We start from the raw sequence: 14,122 nt of genomic DNA, 5'->3' as shown, positions 1-14,122 counted from the left end.
TGTTGGTAGTTTTCAGCAGATTGGCTATGGCAGAATCATTTGGAATAAGATAATGTTTTCAGTATGTATATCTTTTACATCCAAAATATCACAGATAGATAAAAAAAAAAAAAAAAAAAAAAAAAAAAAAAAAAAAACATAATGCATGCGGGGATCGCAGAAACATAAATCATGGGAGCAAGTAACAGTTTATTCAATGAATATGTGACCTACAAAGCTTTCCCTTCCATAGAAATCCAAAGCTAATGCTTCTTAAATATCCAGACATAGTGTGTTTGCTATTATTCCCTCCTCAGACATTAGCCACCCCACAGTCTTTGGAGATAAAATGGGCTGACTTGTAGAGGATTTAACTAGGACTCTAGGAACCTAAGAAAATATCAGTGTATTCCTGATTTGAAAACAACATACCAGAGAATAAATCTAAAATGAACCCATGTGTAAACTCCAAATTTTGTCCATATGATTCTGCTAGCAATCATTTCTTGCTGACATTAATTCATTAGTAAGAATATCAGATATACATTCTTGCACATATTTCATAACATATAACAACATTAACTTAATGGTGTAATAAAATGTTACCACAAGATTGAGAAAGCATAGGTACCAGGCTGAACATCCTGCCTTTTCAATTACCAGTACATAGCCATATCTTCTCAAGAGATTTAAATAGCAAAGTTGGACTTAAATACTTTTATTTTATTAGCTTAACCATTGCCTAAAATCTCTATTATTGATTACTAAGCTGCTATCATGGGAGAAAAATAAGAAGCCTCTTACACCATACTGAGAAATAAACACACATCAGTAGTTAACTATATCCTTGACTGAGACTTGATGTTCACAGAAATCAGTAGAATACGATAGCCTCCTTGGATGGATTCATCATTTAAATCTTTAGAAATACTGAATTATTCCATCATGATATTGCTGCTATTTTATTTTATCTTATTTTAAGACAGACATAGAGACACCATTTGCTTGGGTCACTATTGGCTTTAGGCAAATGCAGTTCCACTCATTTCAGTTATACTGGCACGAGTCAGGAAAAGGAGGCCCTATGTCTGCAAAACAGCACAAGCAAGGCTAGCCCATAAGTGATCTCCTGAATCAACTTTATGCCCTTGCTCTTGCTCACAGAACGGTTTTAAAAAGCAGCTTGGCAATATCACGCAGTAAACAATTCTCTGGGTTATCCTATCATATCTTATTAATCTACTAGTATGGCAATTAAACCTCCCTTAAAAAATTGTCATGAACTTGAGACACCACATATCTGGAAGTTCAGAGTTAAGTTTGGAACCTAGCTAAACACCGTGCCATGCTCGTTACTGGTGTAGAATCCTATAACCAGTTAACTTTCATTTCTTCTCAGTAACAGCTACCTCTTTTTCACAACTTCTCATGTTAAAGTTTTCTTTGCGTTACATTCATACCACATTTCCACCACATTCTTTTTAAACGGTTATTATTTTATTCTGTACCTGCCTCAAGCAGGATGAAATTAATCAATTGCACATAAGTGACATGACATAGACTTGTGACCTTGCCCAGCATCCAATTGTTTCTAATTGATTAGCTCCAGACATAAGCACTTCAATAGCCAAAAACAACACAAGTGGAAGCTATGGTACAATATTAGGGTAGAATAACTGTGTGTGGTCCATATAGTATGGCCCCAAGCAACCAATTAAAGAATTAATGGTTATTGGATACCAAAAATGTTATGTTAAATAATATAAGATATCTTTAATGTGACTAAAATTGTGATAGAACACCTAAAATTTAGGAGCAGAAGGGCCTCCTGCAAGATTGGGGTTAAGTGCTAATAGCTCAAATATGCCAAATAGATTGGAATATTTAACAGGACAATCAAGACCAAAAGAATTTGACCTGGATTGAAATGTTCATAAAGCTATTCACAATAGCCTATTGATTACTACAATGTGTTTGGATATTTTTTATTATGAAGAGACAAGTGAAGCTATGCCAAACCATTTGTGGAGAAGAGGAAACTATGCCACCACTGATTCCTGTTCTGTAATAAGAAAACTATGGAAAAAAATAGAAAAGAAAAACATTATAAAAGAAAAGAAAAAAAAAGTGGTCTCTTCATAACCAAAAGGCCCAAACACAAAGCTGACCTTTCCCTTTCCTGTACTTCTATTCTCATCTTTCACAGAACTATTAAGTGAATTTCACATACTACTTTGAGTGCTTTATAGGGCCTGTTATTGCAACATCACTCAACTGCTTGCACACAAAGATACAAACAGATCACAGATCAGGCACAGAAAATCAGTAACATTTTGATTCCTACATGAGAAGCAAGCAAAAAGCTGAAGATTCCACTGCTGTCCTGTCTGCTTGAACATGCACTGTTCATGCTGCTTTTCCACACACTTAATAAAGAATCTAATGCTTCTTTTATGGTGAATCCTTTACTCAGGTAACTGCTGTACTTTCAAGATTAGTAGCAACCATAATACAGATGTAAGAGGCATTCATTGATAAGCAACTGCCAAACATTTCACAGCACACACTGCACTAGTGCTATTAGCAAGTAGCACTGCTTATTCCCACTACTGTAAGCCCCAAAGTCCAGCATAAATGAATTATAGCTTACTGAGCTGTCCAGTCCTGTCTCCTAATTTCTTCATACTCCTTTTGAATTCTCTTTTGCCTGCTTTATTACCATTTGATTCAAAATTCTTCAGGATGTATGTTTAAATAATGCCCAGCCCAACAGGCTCCAGTTTGAAACCACCATTTCTCAATATCACAATAATGAAAACAGTACATAGTTACAATACTGTCACTGATTTTTTTGCAAAACAAATACTTTATTTTGTAAAAATTACTACACTGCTTCAAAAGCTGATGCCATTTATTTCAAAAATATTCTCCAGTTTAATTGTTCTTTTCTAAGTATTTTTTTTGATTTGGGCCTATAGAGGACTGAAGAATCCTTGATGATACATTCTGTACTGTGGGAACTACCACTGTAGAGGATGACAGACTATAACAACATCTCTGCTGCATGCCAGCACACCATATTTCTTGAAATACTCACTTCTTGGAACCGACTAGGCTCATGTGTCAGGCAATAGATCAGTTGGCAGCTATGGCTTTCCTCCATGGTTCTGTATTCATTGAACGCTTGAAGGAAAGACCTTTTTGGACCTCCGTCTTCCCAAGATACTCACCGACTTCCAAGCGCTTTACATGTTTCTACACAGGTATTTATATAACCCTTGTCACTTACAGTATCTTAACATTTATCAGGTGCTAAATCTCCTGTGGGCAAAGGGCAGCTGTATTGCCTTGAAAGACCCCAGGCATTACACATCTGGCAAGATCTCCCTTTGGTCCCTGTACAGTTGAGTCAGGTACAATATTACCGAGAGAGAAAATATCCATTTCCCATCTGGATGCCTTTGAAATTAAATTCAGTGATAAACCTAAATCCCACTCTCATTGGAAACCTTTCATTTACAATGCAGGTACCTCAGCAGTTTTGCTTAAAAGACAGCAACTGAAAGTTTGTGGCAAGATCATCGGAAACACCAAGCACAGCAGTAGCAACAAGTTCATTGCCTACCTGTAGATGAGCGTAGATAGCAATGGCAAGCCAAATGACCTCCCAGAAGAGCCCTGTGGCTTTAGGGCTGGCCATCCTCGTGCCTTGGGACTCTGCTGAGAGAGATTGTTTCAAGTTACAAATAAAATCAATTGGGCTGTGCCGGAATTTCAATGACTAAAGCAAACTGGGCGAAGGGATGGAACCAGCCTTTGGAAGAAGCTCAGTGCAAACACTGGAGCTCCGTGCTGGCCAGCGGAGCTGGCTAGGAAAGCATGCCATGAGCACAGCCTGCAGGGTGATGCAGTTCCAATTAGGCAACAGACGCGGGGGGGGAATGAAGGAAGGTTTGGGAAAGCAAGCAGTAGGGGGCGAGTTTGATCGTCTCCTCCACATAGGTCAGTTTATCAAATCAGCAACCCCTCCCACCGTGATCTCTCACTTTCACCCATCCAAAAGGGAGAGCCCAGCCCTGGGACCCCATCAACCATTCACACTGCCTTTGGAAGTTCTGATCATAACAGCACGGAGATTAAGTGATCAGGGCAGAGGGAAAAAGTCCTTCAATTTAGTGATCCTCATCAGTTACAGGGCCAACACTAAATGGCTGGTCACTTTTACTTAAAAACAGTTTAAAACTGCCAGCAGGATAAACCGTTTAATAACACTGCTAATTCTGTTAACTCCTGGTATCAATACATCTTGTTGCCTCAGATATTCGTTACCATAGTGACCTTATAAAGTAGTGCAAGTTCCGCACACCCCTAACACACACAGGCACACGCACACACCAGCAGCCTGCCCGCCCTCCCCTCCTCCTACCCTCCACCCCAATATTTTGGGAGGACGCACAGCGTGGGGAAATCTTGCCTTCAAAACCAAAAAGAAAACCTCACTTCTAAAAGATCAAGAGTCCTAAATGAAAACCAGCTCTCGCACCTGTCAACTAAACGTAATTAAGACTCCTTACAGAAGTGTTTAATCCCTTAAAAAAATCTTACAAAAAAATAATAAATAAATAAAATAAATAAAAATAAATGAGGAAAGAAACACACCCTCTCCCCACCCACCCTCAGCCCTTAGTGCTCCTGGATGCTCCGGTCATTCACAAGTCCCAGGCTGCTGTGCCAGCTAAGAAGGAAGGCTGATCCCCTCGCCAGGCGCTGCCGGGATCCAGCAGCTTCTGCTATCGGCAGGTGCCGTGCCTGGGCTCACCCAGCGGGCGAGCGGTTCCGCTTTCCCCGGGGCTCGGCACGGAGCCCCTCCAGGCCGGTCTGCGCCCTGCAGGGCGCTGCTGCCCGCCCGGGCTGGGGGCAGCTGCCCGGAGAGCCCCGGGAAGCTGCGGCTGCTGCCATGGCCCAGCCCGGCCCCCCCGCGGCTCTCACCCACCTGGTGCGGAGCCCGGCTCGTCTCAGCGGGGCCGGAGGGGAGGCAGGGAGCAGCTCGGGCTCCGCCGGCGCCTCCTTCCCTCCCGCAGGGCACGGAGAGCCTGGCCCGTCACGGCACCGGCGATCCAGCATCCTGCATCACGGAGAGCCCCTCCCTCGCGGCAGGCTCCAGCCCACCGCCGCCCGTTAGCCAAGGTCCTACAGGCTGCTGGCAGCCGGCCTGGACCCCCCTCCCTCCCTTTCCCTCTCCCCGGTCCCCCCCCTTCCCAGCCCGGCCCCGGTCGGAGGCTCCCGGGCGCCTCCACCTGCGGTGCGGGGCCATGGCCCTGCCCGGCGCCCCCAGCGCCGCCGCGGCTCCGCTCGCCCCCGCTGCCCCCGGGCAGAGCGAGCGGGCGCCCAGCCAGAGGGGCCCGGCTCCCCGCCGGCTGCCGAGGGCTGGCGGGGCTCCGGAGCCGGCAGCCGAGAGCCCGGGGCCGAGCCGTTCGTCTTCCCCCCGAGGGGCGAAAGCTACCGTGAAGGCAGCCCCCCAGGCCTGCCGCGGAGCGGCTTCCAAAACCGCAAGCATCCCGTGTCTCATCTCCAAGCTGCTCTCGCAGTCCAGCTGCAAATCTGCTCGCACACCGAGGAGGTCTTTAATCACGCTGCCCTCTGCGATATTTTTAGGTTTCCTACTGTAAATCTGACAAGCACGCCTCGTCCGACAGCTCTGCTCGCGGTCTCCCTCTCAGCTGCTGGGCAGTACCTCCGTAAAATCCTCTACCTTTCGCTACGGCTCCCACTGATGTCCCAAGCTTTCGTCGAGCCTGCTAGGAGCAACGCACAGAAAAAGGGCTATTATCCCTGCCACCGAAGTTAAAAATACGCTCCAGTGAACTAAACATAACCGATGAAGAGTTTGTTCAAATATGTTGCACTGGAAACTTTTCCAACGTGTTTAGGTTTCTCACTAGCGAGGGAAGGCGCCTCCTCCATCGTTAGGAACAGAGTGCCCTCTGCTGAAACTACGCTGGGAGGAAAGCAGCCAAAGGGGAGATGCCAAAAGCAACCAGAGGGATCCATTTCAGCTGCTAGTTACTTAATCAACCGCACGGTCCTTGAATTATGACTTCAATTATACCCATGCCATTTGTTATCTTAAAAAAAAAAAAAAAAAAGTGAGAGAGAAAGATATCCTAGTGCAGACAGCACATGTATCGGACCTGATCACAAACGATTTAGGCAGAATTTAGCCATTAGATCTACTGATGCAGAAAGCCAAGTTTCTCATCTCAAAACTACGGCCAGTAGTACTGCAAGAACAAAGATAGAAAGAAACTTGTTCACAACTACAGAATGAAACTGCTACAGAATGAGACCTGCCATCTAGTTAGGCAGGCACAGTTTGCACAAGCCTTATTCAGAATCGCACTGCATTTAGGATTACTTAGCCCTCAACACTGAGGGAGTCCCTTGGATCCCTGATACAAAAGCTACAGAGTGGGCCATTAATTTGCTGACCAGGTGGGTATTTACACAAACAAACAAACAAACAAACCACTATATTTCTAGCACTTGTGTCAGCCACAGATTACATTGAAAAGTTCAGTCCCGAAATTCTAATAGCATTTTCCAGATTTGAAGGCTGACTGGCATTTCTTTGTTTTTCTTTCAGTGCCACTCATCTTTGTGTTCTTTACTTTCTCAAGCTTACTAGGAGGAAAAAAAAAAACAAACAAAAAACAAACAAACAAACAAACAAACACACAAACCAAGAGCTTACTCCGAGACCTTCTCAGAAGGTTGCTCCTGCTCATCCTTCACATCAGTTCTATGTGTATCCCTCAACACAAAAGATACTCAAGCATCACATATGTGGGTCTTAGAAACACTTGTTCATCCTCTGCAGTGAATTACAGAAGAGAAAAGTGGTGCAGTAGGAAGCAGACTATGTTAGACAACTCTTAGGACAGATTCACTGACTTAAGCAAGCCTGCTGATGTATCCTACACACTAATTCCTTGCATGACCTTGAGCTTAGGTTATAGGCTCCATGTCTGAATTCACAGGGCATGTATGAAAACAGAGGTAAACACCTGCAGGCATTATCCCCCAGGATATTTTCAAAAAGCATTGTAATAAATAATTCAGGCACCTTGTGTTACCCTACCTAGTAAAACAGTAATCGGCAATACGTCTCACCCAAACTACAGCAGTGACAGCAGAGTTAATCCCATTTTCCCTCATCATTCATAGTTTTATTTTGCTTTTATTACACAGAAATCTTCCCTTTTGTGAGGAATATGAGCACCCAAGAACTAACATCTTTTTATCATATTGCCTACTACTGTCAAATTACAGTTTTGACAGCTTTTAACCAGGCATTTTCATCTACAGCTGATTTGTCTCCTCCTTTATGCAGTTTCTTTAATTTCTTCACCTCGGCCTCATCCCACACCCCTGTCACTTTACTGTTCTCTCTAAGCTTCCAGTGAGCATGAAAGCTTTGAGATTTTGACTCCTCAAGATCACCATTATCCCTTCTGCTGAGCCAAGCAAATGTCGAATGAAAGTCAGGGGTCCAGGCAAGATGTGTTTGACAAAACCACTTCAAAGTTCACAGCACTTGCAGTTCCACAGCAGACTCCTGCAATATACGTCCTAAACTTAAAGGCCACAAACTTACAGGGTCCAGAAGCCTATCTTCCATCCCTGGAAAAGTTTGTCAGGAATCTTACAAAAACTAATTGACCATTCAAGCATAAAAGAAATCACCATTTCTAAGGAGACATTTAAGTTCCCTTCTGATCACTCTGTCTATAACCTGTACGAATTATAAACTCTTCAAGAAAATTATTCTTTTTTTTACTATTATTATTATTTTACACTGTTTGCACAACCCCTTGTCCAGTGTCAAAATCCTTTAGATATTGCCTTATTAGCAATTTTACCACACATTCTTCTGATTCCCATTCACGCCACGTTTGGCAAAGTTGGTATAAGATTTTTGAACAGGAAACTATAGTGGTGCTCTTTGCAGTTCATGTAATTCCTACATTTGTCTCCTGTTATTAGTAGTGCTTTATGATTACATATATGCTTTTCTATTGCTGTTCTCCAAAATATGCATCATTTAAATAACATTAAATGACAGCTCTAAAGCCCTTATTGTTCATAAAATTGTGAAATATGGACATTTGCACTTACTGAACACAATCATGACCTCATCTATCTGTACAGCTAGCCGAGGCTCATGAAGTTGGTTGGCAACATGACTGCCTTATTCTTTGTTTTATACTGACTTATGGCCATACATACTCACTACTGAACACAGCTATGAAACATTTTTTGTTATTCATTGATTTATATTCTACAAAGACAACAGAAAATTTCACCTCTCCCTCAACTGCAAGAGAAAACAGAGAAAGGAGAACCTGCAGGATACAGCCATTGGCAAAATTGAAGAAAATTAAATCTCTGGTCTGGTAAACACAAAACTGTTCAGTCAGGTGATAACCATCAGATTTCACTTCCTCAGAGAATATTAACAGAAAACCTTCGCATCCAGAAAAATGTTTCTCTATTTATCTTTGCCCTGAAACGTAGGTGTACACCTTCAGCAGACTTCACTTAAATATAAATATTCTTTCAAAGCAAGTTCAGCTAAGCCAATCTGATGATCATGAAGGTCATTTTAACATCATAACAAAAGTCTATACTACTCAGGGAGAAATATGTTTGGCTAAACTACAAATTTAAAATGCATTGAAACAGTGCAGAACAACATTTGGCTCATAAATCAGGATTAAATCTAATGAATACCAAAGCTGGAAGTATCCTGCTGAGGCCCCATGCAGAAAGTGAATTTGGGTTTGAGGCCTCAAAGTTATCAGTAATAGAGCTGCACCTGATTGACTAATAAAAGGAAAATGTTAAATTTCCTGTAACTAGAGTCATGAGAACCCTGATACAGTATAATCAGTTCTTTGACCCTGCATTGTATTTGTAGAGGGTGCTTGTTTACCCTGAAATAACAAGCTCTCTGGGGTATAGAGCAATCATGCACTGTCACACTTTACAAATATGTTATACCCTATAAAGAGTCAAGCCCATATTACAATAAAGGTACAAAGTTCAGCTACAGTACTGTCTTTGATTCCTTGGTGTTACAGAACCCCTGCGTTCCATGTTGATCCTTGCCCCAGGCTTTGGGAACAGCTCCATCAGTACAGTAAGTAGAAAAAATTCTTGTGGCTTAAAGAAAGAAAAACTACTTATGTATAGACCTAAACATTATAGAAAGCTACTGTTTTCCTCTCAGCTTGTGTTTAAATGAATCTAACATTAACCAATACAATATATACAAATGGTCACTACTTCAAGTATTTGAATAAATATTTGTCCTTTCTTGTGTTTCAGATTCCTTTTTATCTTTGAGCAAAATAACTTGTGGCTCATCTGCATATTTATGATCCTGTTACAGTAGCAGCAGATGCATTAAATTTCATGACTCTCCAGAACAAACACATCTTGATTCACATTGCACATACTTATACTTCTGTTTTGAGTTCAGTGTTCATAGCCCTAACAAAAATGTTAGGGCAGACATTTTGAGATCAATTATAATACTTACACAATCATTATACAATTTAGTAGCATATATTCTCACAGGAATTTAGGTGATTATTGTGGGCATAACCAAAAGATATAAACTTGTAGTGATCTGAATACAGATAAGACAAAATGTAAAATTCATTGCAGAAAATAAAATATATTTGGTTTACTTACACATCACTATGTTTATTAACAGACTTTTTTCCTAGTTTGAAAAAAAAGTTACTCCTTAGAGAACTGTGGATATGCCAAATCTGAATTCCTGAACTTATCTGCCCTTTCTTTCTCAGTGACATCAATCTATCTTCCTCAAGGTCTTTGATGGCCCTTATTTCTGTGTTTGTTAAGAATAAAACATTGAGTGCTCTGTGAAACAGGCAACAGTTAGTGACTAAACTGAGGAGATCAGTTACATCGCAAATCATGAACATCAGACAAAGGTAAGCAGGACAATTGCTTTTCCTTAGTGAACTGTTAGAGTTGAGGGTGATGAGCAAAGTAGGTGACCTGCATCTCAAGATGACTTCTGCCTGTTGCTGAGTGTCTAGAGACAGGCCAATATGGAAATGGAAGAAGAACATAAGCATAGAGCAGTGAGATGGCATGAGAAAGGACAAGGTTGGAAAATATACATGATACATCACTGGGAGGAATTCTAAGATGGTGTAGTTATGAATGCAGAAAATGAACAATTAGTATAGAGAAATGCAGCAAAACCAAAGGAAGGAAAAAGTAACAGTAAAATTTGAAAGAAACTAAGAAAATGATAGAAACAAAGCCACCAGAAAAAAGCTTCAGAAGATAAGTGACACTTGTTTTTATTATTACCAAACGCTAGATGCACAGACTGACACTTTCTCATGTGCAGTCATGTGCACATAAGATTACAAATGCAGAAACACTATAACAAAACACATGAAATGGTTGCACACTCCTGTTGGCTCATGTGGGTGAGATCAAAACAGCAAATAAAACATGATGCTCAAAAAAGAAAGAGAGATGGTGTATTAACTGAGGATAGAACCCCCAAGTTAAGCTATACTTTAAAGTTGAAAGTAACATGAAGACAGAAAGCAAGTATGAAATTTATTTCTGATTCTTCTGTTCTCTTCTACTTGTCAACTTTTGCTATTTTGACAATTGCTGTGGTTTCTTAGGTTGCGCACCTAACTTTCAATAAGAAATTATATTGTGAATCACTACCAAAGTGAAATTATCCCTTTTCCTCACCACAGACTGGCTGCAGACCAAGTGCTCCATATTGAGGCATTGGGTCAAGTACAATAAGAGTGGGGTAAGCTATTTGTTCTTAATAAAATGAATTCAACTCAACTCAGTAATGTAGCCTGGAAATAAACGAAGACTTTTTTGTTATTATATTGTACTAAAAGAGATGGAAGTGATTTCATTTTCACAAGGGACTCAGATTTGACTTAGCTCTGGTGGATCAGAGGAGGTTCCTGGCTCCTGTGGGAGCCAGCAGATGTACTAGTTGTTCTTATTAACATTCAGTGATGACATAATTGAATACAGTCTATTTGACAATAAATGGGGATAAAGAAAGGTTAGCAAAAATTGATGGATGGAGGAAAAAAAAAAAAAAAAGTGGTAAAGCTCTACATTCACAGTTTGGAGCTATATAGCTGTTAGGAGAAAAAAAAAAAAAGAAAAAGAAAAAAAAAAAAAAAAAGCTTCTTTCTCTCATTCCTACATTGTATGAATGAGCCTGAGTTTTTCTTAGCAGGCTCTTATAATCTATACTATGAGAGCATCTCACTCAAATGTTTTCTCAGTCTGATACTGATACTAGTAGTCTATAGACCAGAATTACATTATTGCAGACCCATGCAGTAGCTAAGAATTTTTCCTCATTCTGCATAGACATCCCTTACAGAAATTAAAGGGCTTTCTGCATTAAACTGGACTAGAGCTTATACCTTCAGACACTGAACCAGATTCTGGTCTTGACTATTCCAATATAAGATGTAAATAGTTGCAGCTTCTCTGCGTTTGGATATGAATGAACTTGGTCACTGACAACTGGAAACAGCCTAACAAGCTTATCAGGTATCACCTGGAAAACATTGCAATCACATCTATTTTCCATAAGCCATGTTTTACCAAAAATATATATATTGTTTACTTCTGCATATGCTAATGCCAAAAATAATTTCATGAACAGTTTGAATGATGTTTCTAGTTCTTTACTGACTGCCAGCTGTTGGAAGGCTGTTGTTCCAACACAGGCAAAAGCCAGTATAAGCTGACAGACTTGTCCTGCTTAATTTAACTAGGCAAGTAGGTGCATATGCTGAAGTACTGCACAGGAGGCCATCTCGTGTCGATGCATGTTCTGACCATCTGCATGTATTATTGCCAATGATACAGAAACATTAATTACCCTTTCACCTTTCTGGTCAGTGATCAGTAATTTTCTCATGGAGACTTCACATCTCCTATACAACTGTTGGCAATAGCCTCCAAGCATTATCAGGCTAACAGGACTCGATTTGACTTCTTCAACTGCAGGCCTGCGTGAGTCACCAACATCTGTCTGTAAACAAACTGCCTGGCAAAGTTCTTATTCATATGTTTTAATGCATCAGAGTAATACCATTTGAGTTAACACTGCTATAACATACACAGACTGCTTGAATTGCTACAAAGGCTGAAGGCTGTCCAGTGACACCTTGCTTTGTTTCCAAAAGATGCTTAGGAAGAGACACTCATGATTTAAAGAGAATGATGATTGCCAGAAAAAGAAAAGCACTGAAAGACTAGAAAGTTTCTGTTGTCCATGCCGACTCCTGTACCTATACCTACATTTTGACATCATGATATTTTTACACTAGTCAGACCTGTCTGCTTACTAAGAGTATTTAACACTTGAAAAGCACACATGAACTCAGTTTGTAGGAAGTCACAGAGAACACCTAGACAGAAGTGCTATTTCTGTTAACTGATGTGGCCTTACTAAAGTCTGTAGCAGTTTGTTGCACCAACAACTTGCCATTCCAAGAGGAGGAAAAAAACACTGCTTTGGAACAGAGAGAGCCATGTCAGATAGCAAGGTCAGCAGCCCAGGAACTGTACCCTCCCCTAGGACCCTGTCCTGTATTTTGCTCCTAAGCAAAGTGGGTAGGAAGGCTGGAGATAACATCCATGACAATCTCAAACAGATTTAAAAAAAAAAAAAAAAAAAAACTGAAATACAGCTTCAAACCAGAAAACCAGTCCCCAAAATGACAATAGCTACAGCCAGGCATAACCATGACAAAGCTGAAAGAAGGACCAGCTTCCAGGCCTGATCTTAAATGGAGCTCCTGCACCCACGGCAGAGGTGTGGATGGCCCCAGCTGAGGCTGGCGAGGGTTGTTAATACGTGTGAGTGTACTCAGAGCCCTGACAACATTTTGGAGCCCATACTGACAGACTGTTGACACATGGATAGAACTGGTTAGCAGACATGTAAGAGAAAGGATAGCAAAAAGTTTACTTGATGTTTTCCTGGTTTCCACTTTACTACTGTATTATTGATTTTTTTTTCCCCGCTTAGTTTTAACGGTTCAAGATCAAAACCTGATTAGGATACTCAAAATACTCCCACTCTTTTTTTTTTTTAATCTTATTTTTCTTAATTCCGACATTATGGAAGCTACCAAGACTGTCACATTTTTCTATATCTACGTATTCTTAAAAATAGATTATTTGTAGAACACTTTTACTGTGCTTTAATCTGAGATATAAAACTTTTTCTACAATTTTTCCAGATACCTTCGATATCTCTTCATAATCCTAACATATTCCTGACATCTTTATATTAGAAACAGTAAGAAAATATGGTACAGGCTTATCTCTGCAGAAATTCCCCAGCTACATTTGTGGTCTAAGCAGTACAGACTAAAGTCTTAATCAAAGAAAATTTCAGAAAAAAAAAAATGTTGGAAAGAAAAGCACCAGTAACTGACTTCTATTTCACACTGCTTAAGATGCCTTCATCTGTTCTTGCATAGGGAGGGTAGGTGAAGAGCAAGATAGATAAAAGTAGCTCAGACTATATTTGAACCGTTTCTTTCAGCTGTTTTTGTTTGCACTATTACAAAGCCCTGGCGGGCAAGGAAAATATTCTTAGAATAGCAGATTTCTTTCTTTGTTCTGCTTCTGTTCCAAAACCATACAATTGTATTTGAACAGCTGGCCAGTCATGCAACCATCAAACGTGACAATGACATACAACCTCAGTGTTCCTTGTAGAGGACTGAAGTTTCAAAGCCTAAGCATACCCTCGGACATACTCATCTTCATCCTGGAGGTACATACTCAGATTTAAATCATACTTTTTTTTTTTTTTTTAATTGAGCTTTCTACTGACAATGAAAAACAAACAAGTGCTCATTACAACAAAATAGGAAAAACTGGAACTGCTTTGCAGAAAAGAATTTCCTGATGCTATTGCTAGGACAAGAACCAGAGGAGCTCAGCCTGGCCATATGCCATTACTCTGCTAGATATACTTGTAGCACTGAAATGGTCTTTTGCTTTTTGTGCAAATGTGTAATGA

The 14,122-nt window shown here is 40.6% G+C and overlaps 1 protein-coding gene across 7 annotated transcripts in view; it reads right to left on the bottom strand.

Annotated features, from left to right (window-relative positions):
• The window catches only part of ADAMTSL3 (ADAMTS like 3), a 216,531-nt gene that overhangs the window by 184,492 nt on the left and 17,917 nt on the right, over positions 1–14,122 (bottom strand). For 3 of the 7 annotated variants that reach the window (XR_014318280.1, XM_082769441.1, XM_082769440.1), the window contains one exon: positions 3,605–3,699. Coding sequence is in view for 6 of the 7 variants with exons in the window: in XM_082769441.1 (XP_082625567.1) it covers positions 3,605–3,679 (75 nt within the window). In the remaining variant the exon portion in view is untranslated. Of the gene's footprint in view, positions 1–3,604; positions 3,700–4,972; positions 5,026–5,731; positions 5,825–14,122 lie in introns of those variants that run through there. The other 4 variants (XM_082769444.1, XM_082769443.1, XM_082769445.1 and 1 more) reach the window with 4 other exon arrangements.

Source organism: Aythya marila (genome assembly GCF_965140915.1).
Source record: "Aythya marila genome assembly, chromosome: 11".
Classification (NCBI taxonomy): domain Eukaryota; kingdom Metazoa; phylum Chordata; class Aves; order Anseriformes; family Anatidae; genus Aythya; species Aythya marila.
This window is presented reverse-complemented; position numbering and strand designations above follow the sequence as displayed.